The 12,961-nt window shown below is 38.6% G+C and overlaps 1 protein-coding gene across 2 annotated transcripts in view; it reads left to right on the top strand.

Annotated features, from left to right (window-relative positions):
- The window catches only part of Nyap2 (neuronal tyrosine-phosphorylated phosphoinositide-3-kinase adaptor 2), a 234,911-nt gene that overhangs the window by 163,862 nt on the left and 58,088 nt on the right, over positions 1-12,961 (top strand). For both annotated transcript variants that reach the window (XM_059278551.1, XM_059278552.1), the window contains exon 4: positions 11,446-11,658. In XM_059278551.1, coding sequence (XP_059134534.1) covers positions 11,446-11,658 — 213 coding nt within the window. The remainder of the gene's footprint in view (positions 1-11,445; positions 11,659-12,961) is intronic.

Raw genomic sequence — 12,961 nt, 5'->3', positions numbered from 1 at the left:
ATGAAATGAAGATTGGAGTTAGGTTTACAACAGAGGGGTCACTTTTCTGAGGGAAACATGGCAGACAAAATCACTAGGACACAAACAGGAACAGGAAAGAAGATGGGCAGAGTTAAGATGGAAGACCTCAGAAGGGAGCCCAATTCCCCTCCTTTCATTGTATCTTTCTGGTTCTGGTGGCACATTATCAATTTCATTTAAAAATATCCTTTTGTGGAGAAAGATCAAATCCAATTAACATATGCCCTATTTGAATGTATATGCGCATTTCTTCCCTTAGATGCTCCGACATATTTTATATTGTCTTGCAACGGTTCCAAAACACCCTTATTCCCTCCAACAATTTTCCAAGAGAATTGGTAAATTGAAAAAAAACCAGTTCTGCATACATTCAGCGCTGCAGCTATCTATTGCGCTATCCTTGGAGAAGTCATTGTTTCCTTCTTGTGAAATTTTTCATAGGAATGTATCTTTATCTCCTTCACATATGGCCATTAGTTATCATGATTCCAGTAATACCAGATTGTTTCTCTTCTTTGTCAGATATTAAATGCTCCTCTTACCCTCTACGATGAGGTGCCATTCTCCTTAGCATTTGATGTTTACTTCAGAAACATTTATGAAGGTATTTTCAGAGTCACGTCTTTCAGGAATAATAGAAATGATATTTTTCTTCTCATAAGTTAATATTTTTAGTGCTTAAATGTCTCTAATTCTTTTAGGATGAAGGATTTTTCCATCTGTCTGTTAAAATGATTTGAGTCTTAATTAAGTATGATCGCACCTGTGCATACATTCGACTACCCACACACTTCCCACTTAACATTGGAAAATCTTTCTTTTTCTTCAAAACTTAAAAAAAATTAAACTATGACCTTTCTTTTTAAAAATGCAAAAGCATACAAGACTGAAAACATTGCCAAATGTTAAGTGAGGTTTTTCTTGGCAGTCTTAGGTCAACCTCAGATTTTATCTCCTAATGATCGTCGTTGATATAACATAGTTGTCTTACTTGCAGAGTTGGTCTCCTTTTTTTTGTGAGACAGGATAGCTGAAGCAACCAATGAAATAGTCAGAAACCATCCACATCACTGTGTGCCTTTGTATGTTCTTAGATCTGGCAGCCCAATCTTTCCTAATATAAGATTTTAAGGGGTAATCATAACAGGACGTGCATAAATTATAGAGATTATCTTCAATTTCAAAGTAATCAAACATTTTTTCTCTTTCTCTACCTTTTTCCAAAATATTCTTAAAAATGTGAAATAGAGCGGCCCTATTTTTTTTTTTTTTTTTAGTTTTTCCCTTCACTTGAGAAAAAGAGGATAATTAGGGCAATTTCATCTTAAAATAGGTGGAACTATGAAAGAAAAAGGACCTAGCCAAGTTAGTAATCCAAATTATTTTAAAAAGTGATACAATTTTTCCATAATTTTCAACAGTGACACTGAATATTCTTATTAGAAATAACAAAAGTGTTTAAAAAAACCCACCACACTGAGGAGTAATTCTAGAAATTTCCATTTAATTGTGGCTTAAGCATGAAGTACTTTTTAATAAACCAACAAAACAAAAACTACTATCCCCCAAACCTTTAATAGGCAGTCAGGAATTAGAGTATCTAATGTAGATCCTATTCTAGCACTTATCCTTGGAATGCTGGGTTTGAAGACCCTTGAGTCTAAATGCCTCATTTACAGATAAGCATGTGGGTGCCCAGAGGAGGACAGTGATTTATCCAAGGCCTGAGAGTTAATTAGGGGCTAATTCTAAGCTGGTACTCAGGTGCTTGTAACTCCAAAGATAATTCTACAACACTGTTACTATACCATGCTATGGATGGGACTCCCCACATCAAAATACCCAAAGGGGTGTGGATTCATTGCACAGAGTTCCAAGATTGCAAGTGTTAATTGATGCTCTAAGAACATTTAGGCCATTTCTAAATTATATGGTAATATCTTGATTTTGATTCCTAAATACTTACTAGTCATTTTCAAAACAGAATAACTCAATCTTGGTGATAGATAAAATCACCCTCCATCACAGAGCATTTCTAGCTTTTAAAATACCCTCTAACTCTAATAGAGTCCTTCCTTCTCCTAGTCACTCTCTTTGTCTCCTACTGTTCAAAGGATTCTACTACTTTGATCACTTAAAAGTAGACAAAAACAGAGATGGTAGCTGCATCATAGAATTCTACATTTTTCTTTATCAAAAAAAATCGGTCTATTTGAATTCCTTTTAATAGATAATTATTGTATTGTTTTTCTCATGACGTCAGTAAGCAGAAATTCTTCAAATGAAGACAAATATTTTTTAATTTTCTACTAAAGAATAACCCAAATTATAGCCATTTAAAAAAATCTGTTCATATCGATTTTTCCGGAGGTTTGCTTCATTTCCTCTAGACTCTGGGTGTGGGATTTCCTGGCTTCGGGAAGGAAAGACATTCTTTTTATGAAAGCACCCATCTTTTGTCAATGGCGAGAAAGTATTAAATTGGACAGACAAGCTTAGCTTTGTAGTTTGAAAAACAGTGGACATTAGTAGGGAGACGTGCACATAATACACGACTTCTTTAAAGGACTTACATTCTCATGACTCCTAATTCCAAACAGAAATTCTTCTTCTTGCCACAAGTTCACCTGCATTAAATACAAACACTGAAAGTTGTTTATAAAGGAGAAACACCCGCCAATACTTAGTAGTTCTGCCTCTTGTCATCAGCACTCCACAAGCCTGTGCAAAGGATATGTCAGAACTTGGTGGCACACTCAGATTCTTGCAAGGATACCTAGAGTTCTGTGGGTTTTGTGAGAGCAGATACAAAGCAGGCATGATCATGAACCTCTGACTTGGGTAACTTCACATGTCCTCATTTTGATTGATTTTGCCTCCTGGGTAAAATTTCCTCTAAAAGCAGTGATATAATACTTTACCCTGTTTCTTAAAAATGAAATAGGTACAAAAATGTGTAGTATCTTTATATGTCATCTCAGATACCACTTCTTCCCACATGAAGCTTATTTCCAGCAAGAAATGTATGTATTGTGGATCCTGAACCTTTGCCTTTTTACCTGACTGTTGAAAGTCTGGCTAGTGCTGTTGGATGTGGTTAGACATTTCCCAAGTTTTGACTTAGCTACTTTCTAGGTGTCTGAGTACTGATTCTCATGCAACATTGGCTTTCTGGGGGAAAGGTAGCCAAGGATCTGGTAGTCATCTCAGAACCATTCATTCAGAAAGTTCTGGGGTCCAGGCAAGAGCAGGAGCAGTGTAGGTAAAAGGATGTACATGCAGTGTGGTGGACACAGACACTTAGCTTGACAGACTTCTCACGCTATTATGAAGGTGCAGTAGAAAAGGAGTCAGAACTCAGATCCTCATGGGGTGATGCTGAGGGTGGAAGGGTACAACTGCTTCAAATTAGATACATGAAACCGAGTGATAGTACAGTGTTAAATAAGCCTGGCAGCACTTGACATTGGAAAAGGACTTTATAAGTCCTCTAGTATGGTATACATACACCATAGTCAGAAACGAAGGAGTACAATCCTAGAAAGAAAAGGTGGTAGACTTGAGTCACCACAACATGTGCACTCAAATTCCTCACCAGTCAGTTTCCTGGTAACATACCAGAGTGGGCTTCAGTTTCTTCCTCATTAAAATGAGGATGATGTAGTCACATTGCAGTGACCATCCTTGCTTAAGAACCTTATCTGAACTTGACTTCTGTGTTACTTCCTATAACTGCTTCTTTCTGTCTTAGAGAATCCCTTTAGCATGGTGGTCATGATGTCAGTTCATTGTCTTACTGCCTAAAATCAGAGTGCCTGGCTTGAAAATGTACACACAGGTGGAGCAAGGCATGTACATTTTAGAGGCGCATTTTAAAGCAGAGTTATGGCAGGAAGGCTTGGCCATTTTGCTTTTCTCTAGAACTGTCATAGAGGTACAGGCATGTGATACTTAGAAGGATCTTTAGAAACATTTTGTTTCAGGCCTATCATTTTATTTGGGAAATCTAAAATGTGGTCAATGAAACTTCCTTACAGTCCTGGGGGTTACAGCATGGAGCAGAGTACCAACTGATCATCTCAATCCCACACCAGCATGGGGGAAATCTAGCTTACACTTAATTTTTTTAAATATGTAACTTATGTCTAAGTTATTTTCATGTTGAGATGTTCAGTTTTTCTTTTGACTATTTTCTAAGAATCTCATATTGACCTTGGACACTGCAGAAAAAAGTCTTTCTTAATTTCTTACTAATATGCTTCTTTGTCCTGGTCTGCAGAAAAAAACTATAAAAAATTGGATGTGTGGTAGCATTCCTATTCATGTGAATAATATATGTTAAATATATGGATGATTATTCCAGTGTATCTATTGGTTATTTGGTATAAATTTACTAAAAGCATGCTATTTGAAACATTTCTTAAATATTTACTAAAGCTTATTCATGTCATAAAGGAGGTATCCTAGGATTAAAGCAAGGAGGAAAACAATGTTGAAAAATTGAGCTTTCTGTTTGTTGCGGGGAGGACATGTGTGAGTGCATGTCCATATGTACCATGTCATGTGTGTAGAGGGCAGAGGATAACTTTTGAGAGTTGGTTCTCTCCATTTCTTTGGGTTTAGGGGCTCTAACTTAAGCCTCCATACTTGTGTTACAAATGTCTTCTTGCTAGCCAAAACTTTTGAGATTTATTTGGCAACCTACCTAATAACATCTTTGTTCCTTAATTTTCCTGTCAGTATATGTATAAAATCTTTTCTTTCATTAGAAATTCAAAAATCTTACATTTTGACTGCTTTTTATAGAGGGGGAAAATATGAACTAATACGTTAAAAAAAATCTGTGCTTGGATAATTCAAGCGCTGCAAAACTAACACCCTCCCCCCAAATTTATGCTTTAACACAATGCAGCAGATCCTTGGGTCATGCAAGTTCCAGACTAAGATTTTATCACAGACTAGGTGACGATCAATTAATGGATTGAAAGATGAGCCTCGGTTAATGGGGGGTTTCCATGTGCAAGCTCTGCCAGCTTTTAAGACCTCAACAAATTCCATTATGCAGGAGACCCCACCTACTACTGGCTAGAGCTTGAGTATATCATTCTCTCTTACTGCAAGAAGTAATGAAGAGGTGGATTATGTTGATGGCCAGGGAGAGAGGCAAGTGGATTTTGTGAGTAGCCTCTACCCAGAGATCATTTTTAGCTTTCATACTACTACACAAGTGGCCTTCTTCGAGTAAATTGTCTCTTTGCCCCGCACTGTTAGACTTCCTTGATGCAGGCTTTACCATGATAGTTTGATACTTCAGTGCTGCTTGGTGACCTTAGTGAATGATACTTAGATATAAATAATTTGGTGGTGATGTCTCTATAACTGTGTCCCAGGCTTAAATCTTTGGCTTGTATAGCTGAAGAATTTTTCAGAACAAACGTGGTCCAAAGTGGAAGTATGAGTAAAATTTCCTGGGGAAGTAAACATGATTTTTAAATTGATTTCATTGCGCCCCCGAGAAAAGAACAGTTGACTTCTTAGTCAGCCGCAGAGTTCCAGTGTGAATGATGCCACAAGCACCCTGATTCCCTGTGAGGTTTTTTTGTCAATTGCCATTTGTGAGTTTGGGCAAGTCGCAGAAGGACTTTGAGGTGTTTTTACTGTTTCAGAGCGTTAGAGTTGGTATAGGGATGGAACTCGGCGGGTGGAGCGCTTGTGTGGCATGGAGCAGCCGGTTCTGTCTCTGGCATCTCATAAATCCTGATATTGTACACACCTATAATCCCAGCACCGGAGAGGTAGAGGTGGGGCAATCAGGTTTTCAAGATCTGGGGCTATGTAGCAAGTTGGTGAGCAGCCCTGGGACACATTAGACCCCATCTTTAAAAACATTCATTAGCTTTGATGCATAGTGACCCCTGCTTCAGTGTGCCTCTTCTTGTATACGGAGATGTTATACCATGTACGCTCTTAAACTTGAAGTGTCCCATCTATTTAAAACCATCAGATCCTCAGGTGGCGGTGACTGAACTGGTATATATGTTTGTGTGTGTGTGTGTGTGTGTTTGAAGAGAAGGCCTCCCTGGGATGTCAAGACTGATCCCAAATGACAGGGTTCACACAAGAGTGAAGGAACAACGAGAAATAAAAATTTGCCTCTCACCTCACTGCCCTTTGATTGTGGAGACAGGAGAGCATTTGCCCTGTCCCCCTAGAGATTCGGGAAATGAGATGACAGAAGGTCATCAAAGGACCCCATGCTTGTCTAGACTTGTAGGTAAACTGTCTCTGTCTGGCAGTGACCAGCTCCACACAGCACTGTTTTGAAAGACACAATAACATGCAATTAGAGTTCAGGTTAGGGTCACAGAGAAAATGGGGGTTTATTTGTGTTATAACAAAGACACGATCAAGGGGAGGCAGGTGACCTTACTATGGATTCACCAGGGTGTTTATCTAAAAAAACAAAGAAGTTGGTTCAGAATTGCTTCAGAAACAAGCACACTGCTGTGATTGACATGTGTCCCCTCCAAAATCCTCTATCAGTAGTAATGATAGGTGAGGCCTTGAGACTTTCTCCCCTGTGAATGGATTAATGCTGTGTCACAGGCATGGCTTAATTATCATGCAAGTGTGTTTCTTATAAAAGATGAGTTTGCTTCTATCTCTCTATTTCTACCTTTGTCCTCCTTTGTCCTCCCCTCTTCTCTCACCGTCCTTCCCCTCCCTTCCTCTACCTTCCCCTCCCTCTTTCTTGCTTGTTTTTTTTCCCTGCTGCCTTCTGTCAAGGGATGCTGACACACTGAAGGCCCTCGATAGTTGTGAGCCTTCCTGTCATGGACTTCCAGGCTGTAGAAATATAAGAAATAAATACCAGTCACCCAATCACCATTAGCACAGTCATTCATTGGATCAACAGGGTATGCAGAACACAGTCATTAATTTTCTACAAATGGGGGCTGCTATATAGGGCACTGAGACACTATGATTCTGTAAAAAGTTTCCACACCGTGTATAAGAAGAATCTTGTGGATAGTTTATGTTACTAAATTCAAAATTAGTTTCATCTGATTTTAAATAACATCAAAATATTTGGATATGGGTAATTGTCTTTTATTTCTTGAATAGATTTCTTTGAACCTGCACTATTTCTTAATTGCATAGTTTTTAATCCAATTGTGTAAGTCCAATTAGTTCTTAATTCTGTTGTCCACTTTCCACCTGTCTCTTTTTTAACAGTTATTTTAAAGGGTTGTATCTTTATTTTAATGAGAAACTTATTTGGTTTTGAAAGCAGTTCTTAAATATGTACATGGGGAAAAGATTTATTACAAAATAAAAGCTCAAGAATACACTTATATTATGGGTAATGGAGAAACCTGGTTTCCAGAATTCCACAAAGTTGACCCCAGCTAAGACTCCTAGCAGCAGTGGATAGCATACCTGAACTGGCCTTCCCCTGTAATCTGATTAGTGACTACCCTAATTGTCATCATAGAACCTACATCCAGCAACTGATGGAAGCAGATGCAGTGATCCACAGCCAAGCACTGGGCTGAGCTCCTGGAGAGCAGTTGAAGAGAAGGAGAAGGGATCATAGGAGCAAGTGGGTAGGGGGTCAAGATCATGATGGGGAAAACCACAGAGACAGCTGACCCTAGCTAATGGGAGCTCATGAACTCTGGACTGACAGCTGGGAAACCTGCATGCAACAGAACTAGGCCCTCTGAATGTGGGGGACAGTTGTGGGGCTTGATCTGTTTGTGGGGGCCCTGACTTATCCCAGATGCATGAACTGGCTTTTTGAAGTCCATTCCCTTTTGTGAGATACCTTGCTCAGCCTTGATGCAGCGGGGAGGGGCTAGTCCCTGCCTCAATTTCGTATGCCAGACTTTGTTAACTACCAAAGGGAGGCCTTACTCTGAGGAATGGATGGGGGCTGGGATAGGGGAAAGGTGGGGGGCAGGGGGAGGGGAGGGAGGGTGAACTGGGGATGATATGTAAAATGAAAAACATTTTTTTTAAATATAAAAAGAAGAGAACAGAAAAAGATTGTTAAGAAAAGAATCATATGTTTATGATTTTATTACTAATATTTTGTCTCTACTTTCTAATTGAAAAGCATACATGAAGGTACATACATTTAAACCTGAGCACTGCAGACTCTTCAATCCTTTTGTGCAAGTTTCTCTAAATACACCTGCCAAAATTACCTGAAACTAACCCTTGGCACTTACAAACAGAGAAGCATAAAAAGAAGAAAAATACTGTTGCTTTTCTTTTTCCCAAAGCAGTATTGGACTTTTAAATAGTTGAGGCTTAAATGATATACCACTGATATTTGTAGTAGAATGATGTGAACAAGAATAAACTAACAGACTTTGGTGGAGATGCCTTTACACAAATCTTCTCCTTCCATATTTAAAATGTCAGAATGAACAGTATTGGATGCAGCTTTAAGTTTGAGCTCTTTATCTATTTGTTTATCTTTGGACTAGTTCCAACTCCAGAGGCTTTTGTATATGTGGCAAGCTATTACAGAGAAGGTGGAGGGAAACAGGAAGAACAGAAGAGATGGAGGGGAGGAGGGGAGTCTAATTTCCTAAGCAAATAACAGCACAAGCACTCAAGTCATTGAGTTAAACTGTGGAAGAAAAATTCGGGTGAAACAGATGGGCCCTTAGATTTGAGGCAGTGACATTCAGAAGCCAGAGTTGCTTTTTTTTTTTTTTTTTTTTTTTTTTTTAGACTGTGAACAAACAGCTTAGGAATGGCCTATGTTGATCATGTCTGGAGCTGGTTTAACTCCATTTATTTCCGGACACTGAATAGCAAGTGTTGGTTAAATGCTCTTGTCCTAATGATTATGATTAAGTATGTTACCATTAAAATATTTTGACTTCTTATATTCGAGTTCAGTGTAACTGTAACTTTATAACAGGTGTCTTTAGAGACATGAACTCTTTCTGATACAGTGATTAGATTGGACTACTTTCCTGGTTTGTTTGTCTCACAAAGTGAAATTCTTGTATTTATATAGCTGCATGGTTTCTTGGAGCTGGAAGAGGCTAGGGCAGTGTGAAAATGAAAGACCAGACCAGGCCAATGAGAACAGAAAGGCTGTTTATTCAGGGCTTTCATTTGGCAGAGACTCACAGCAGGCAGAGGAATGGGAGAGCAAAACAGCAAAAAATGTGAAATTAAATCTGGCCTACAGGTGCTTCTCTATAATCTAACTGTGCAAACAAACTGCACCCTCACTTAACAGCATCCCCTTGCAACAAATAGCAGCCTGTTGACCAATCATTGCAGCCAATCACAAGCTGCAACTGCCACAGCACATCCAAATCAGGCCCTATTACCAACTGGGCTATTTCTGTCTACCACTTCCCTTTTCTCTCTATAATTACTGCTTGCTAACACTGCCAAGTGGAGCCCTGGGAGGCCCTCAGAACCCTGACCATTGCTGCTCAATACACAGAAGCCTGTTCTTTTTTCCATACAGCAAGATAATGAGGAACCAAACGTGACATTTGTGTTTAACCCTGTTGAAAGCTGAGAAACATTTGAAGCTAAATTAAATGACAAGAAAACGAAAATAGTTTTTAAAATCATTACCATTTATTTATCAAAAAATCTTTATATGAAATTAAACTTCTAATTTTATGAATTTTATATATTACTATTATCAAATGATCAGATTTTAAAAAAACACTACCAAGATCATGTCACTTTAGTACATTCATCATCACTTGATTCTCTGGTTCCTTTAGAAATATTCTATTGCTTATACATAGCAGAAAGATGATTGAAGATTTCACAAATGTGCTAAACAAATTAAGTAAAATATTTATTAAACAGGATGCTTGCTGCTAGGGGAACCAGTTCTGAAAACAAAAATCCAAAGCATGTGACTTTCAAGAATTTGGAGTTTTGGGGAAAACTAAACATGTGGAAAGACAATATGTTATGTTAATATACAGATGACTGGAAGACATGACCACAGGGGCAGTGAAGCTTTAGAAGACACTGAAGTCACAAGATACTGAAGTCACTGAGCATCAGTTGATTTGCTCAACTAGAGCAAACACAAGATTTAAGGGTAGTCAGAGCAAAGAGGTTGAAGTTGTAGAAGACAACATTGTTTTGATCAGGCATGAAAGAGGGTAGCATAAGCTATGATCATTTTGAAATTGTTCCTTGGGTACAACAATTATGAGAGAGTTATGTTAGAGAGAAAGGGAAGGACAATATGGCAGACACTAATCAGGACTCAGGTATTGTGCTGTGAACAGGCGACTTCTCAAAGTATTCCTGTCAGGAGTACATTATGATCACATTTGTATTATAAAAGGATGCTATAACTTGTACCTTGGCTATCAAAGACAAGATCAAGGAAGCTAGTTGTGATAATTCAAGAGACAAAACTTCAACTAGTGTTGTTGAGGCAAACTTGATACCAAGTAGAGAAGGACAAGAAAAAGTCTCACAAAGAGTCAGGAGACTTTTCTGACTGATGGATTTGAATTTGGGCTTTAGCAGTTAAAGACAAGAACAGACAATCTCTTAGCATGAATGGATGGATGGACAAGAATAGCTATCAGTTGAGTAAGAAATGTCTGTACAGTACTTGAAATGTTAAATTTGTGTTATCTATAAGGTATCCATTAGATAATGAACCTGGCACTAAGGAGAAAGGTCTTCTCTTTTGATAAAAAGTTTGGGAAACCTTTAAGAAGTAGATGAGATTTTGTTGAAACTAGAAGGATAAAAATCGTACAAAGCATCTATAGTGAATAAGGAGAGCGTCTCAACTAGTGCCTTAGAGATGACCAGTGTGTAAAGGATGTGGTGAAAAAGAAAATTGCAGATGACATACAAAAGGGGTTTGATGTAGAACAAATGCAGGAAAAGGGAGGATCTGTGAAACGGAATGAATTGAGTACATAAAAACAAGTTGTAGAAGATTGGCCAATCATTAGGAACTGTGGTAAATATTTCACCTAATAAAACCTACTGTATTTGCTCAGCAAAAGCTGTGCTAGAGAATGGTTGGGTTGAGTTCATGGCACAGTACAGTAAAGGAAAGGCGAGGGACTAGAAAGTAGGAAGGAATGTAACATCCTTAAAGATGAAATCAAAGGAGAGTTGATAAAAAAGAGTCAAGATTCATTGAGGCACTGTATATTAAAAGAGAAAATGATTTTCTTTCTGGTGATACTAACGTACCCATATCTTGGAGAAAAAGAAAATCCTGCAGGAGACCTATTTCTCTGCTATATTTTAAAAACCATGGTCTCCAATACAATCCATTTTTTCAACAATTATCTTACAAGTACTTGAGAAGGACATTTCAGTTGAGTTTCTAAAAATGATTTTTGGGGAGGATTTAATTCTCAAATAACAAGTAATGTTGTTAATCCACAGAATCCACTGAGGAGCTGAAAGTCCGAAGCCACAGCACGGAGCCATTACCAAAGTTGGACAGCAAAGAGAGAGGTCATCACGGAGGAGCAGCTTCCTCCAGAGAGCCAATGAAAACTCAAGAATGGGATGGAACCCCAGGTCCACCTGTGGTCACCAGCAGAATGGGCAGATGCTCTGTGAGCCCCACCTTGTTGGCAGGAAACCACAGTTCAGGTAAGCAAGAGCCTGTCTGTCCAGGCAACTCCCTAAGTCTAGAGGCTGCTGTTTGGCAGGTATCACTTAGGCAACCATCATCTCAAATCAATCTGCCTCCACTCAGACCCCACTCATAAATGCACAAATAAGGGGGAGACCTATGAAGCACACCGCCGCAGGACAGCTCCTCACAGGGATGGCGAGGAAAATGGTGTTTCTTAAAGCTCTACCATGTGGCAGTTGTGGCAGTCTATAGCTAGAAAGACTTCGTATTGAGTGTTTTCAAAAATGACTCTAGTCCTGAATTCAAGCCACCTCAGTTTATGCAATTGAGTGATTTGATGTTTATGGTTCTTTTTCTTAAAAAAAATAATTTTAGGCAACTGGTGAAATTTGATCAGAAGTAGAACTCATGATAGAAATATAACAATAACCATCTGAAGTGACTAGAGAGAAAACCTGTTTTGAGTCACACAGTCATTGGGCATGTGACATGGCAGGAAGTTCTCAAACCCAAACCAAAAGAGGATAGATTAATGTACCTTTCAATTTCATGTCTCGAGATTAAAATAGTCAATGCAATTCTTATTCTTACCAGATAAGTATTATTAAACATCGATTTTGTAAAGCAGCATATGTTTGCTTTGATCTGATTCATCTACATGTTGGACTCACAGAGAGCTGTCAATTAAAATAAACAGTGAATAATCAAGGAACCTCCTGCAGTTTTCAGATTTCTCTTCAGAAAGAGTGCTAGGTCTCTGAAGAAAAGACCAATCCTTTCATGTTCTCTTTGACTTTGATACTCATCAAGGAAAGCAATTTACACCAAGTTAACCTATGAACTCTCTGACATGGGTAAGTTAAAGAAGAGGAGGCCAATGATCTCTGGGCTTGGGCAGGGGTGTTTCTGGGGAAAGACCCAGCCATAGTTTCCCAGATTTGGAATGCTATGTAAAACTAGATGGTGGAGCCATCCCGTGTACACTATGAAGAACTCATCTTACAGCCCAAGTTAAAAACTGGCAGAAGGAAAGTTCTACGCAACCACAGAAATTCTAAATTGTTTTTATATCAAAGTAAAAATGGTGGTAGTAATAGATGATGATTAATCTTACTTGTCAACTGGATATGCTCTAGAATCACCTAGAAAGAATGTCACCGAGGGATTGTCTAGATCAGCTTAGTTTGTTCTCATGCCTATGGGGGATTGTCTTTACTATATTAATTGATATGGGAAGATTCAACCCACTAAGGGTAGCACCATTCCTTGGTTTGGGCCCTGAGCAGTATATGAGTATATGAAGTGGGCTGAGTAGTC

Source organism: Peromyscus eremicus, chromosome 13 (genome assembly GCF_949786415.1).
Source record: "Peromyscus eremicus chromosome 13, PerEre_H2_v1, whole genome shotgun sequence".
NCBI classification, from domain to species: domain Eukaryota; kingdom Metazoa; phylum Chordata; class Mammalia; order Rodentia; family Cricetidae; genus Peromyscus; species Peromyscus eremicus.
Note: the sequence above shows the minus strand (reverse complement) of the source record. Positions and strands in the feature narration are given on the sequence as shown.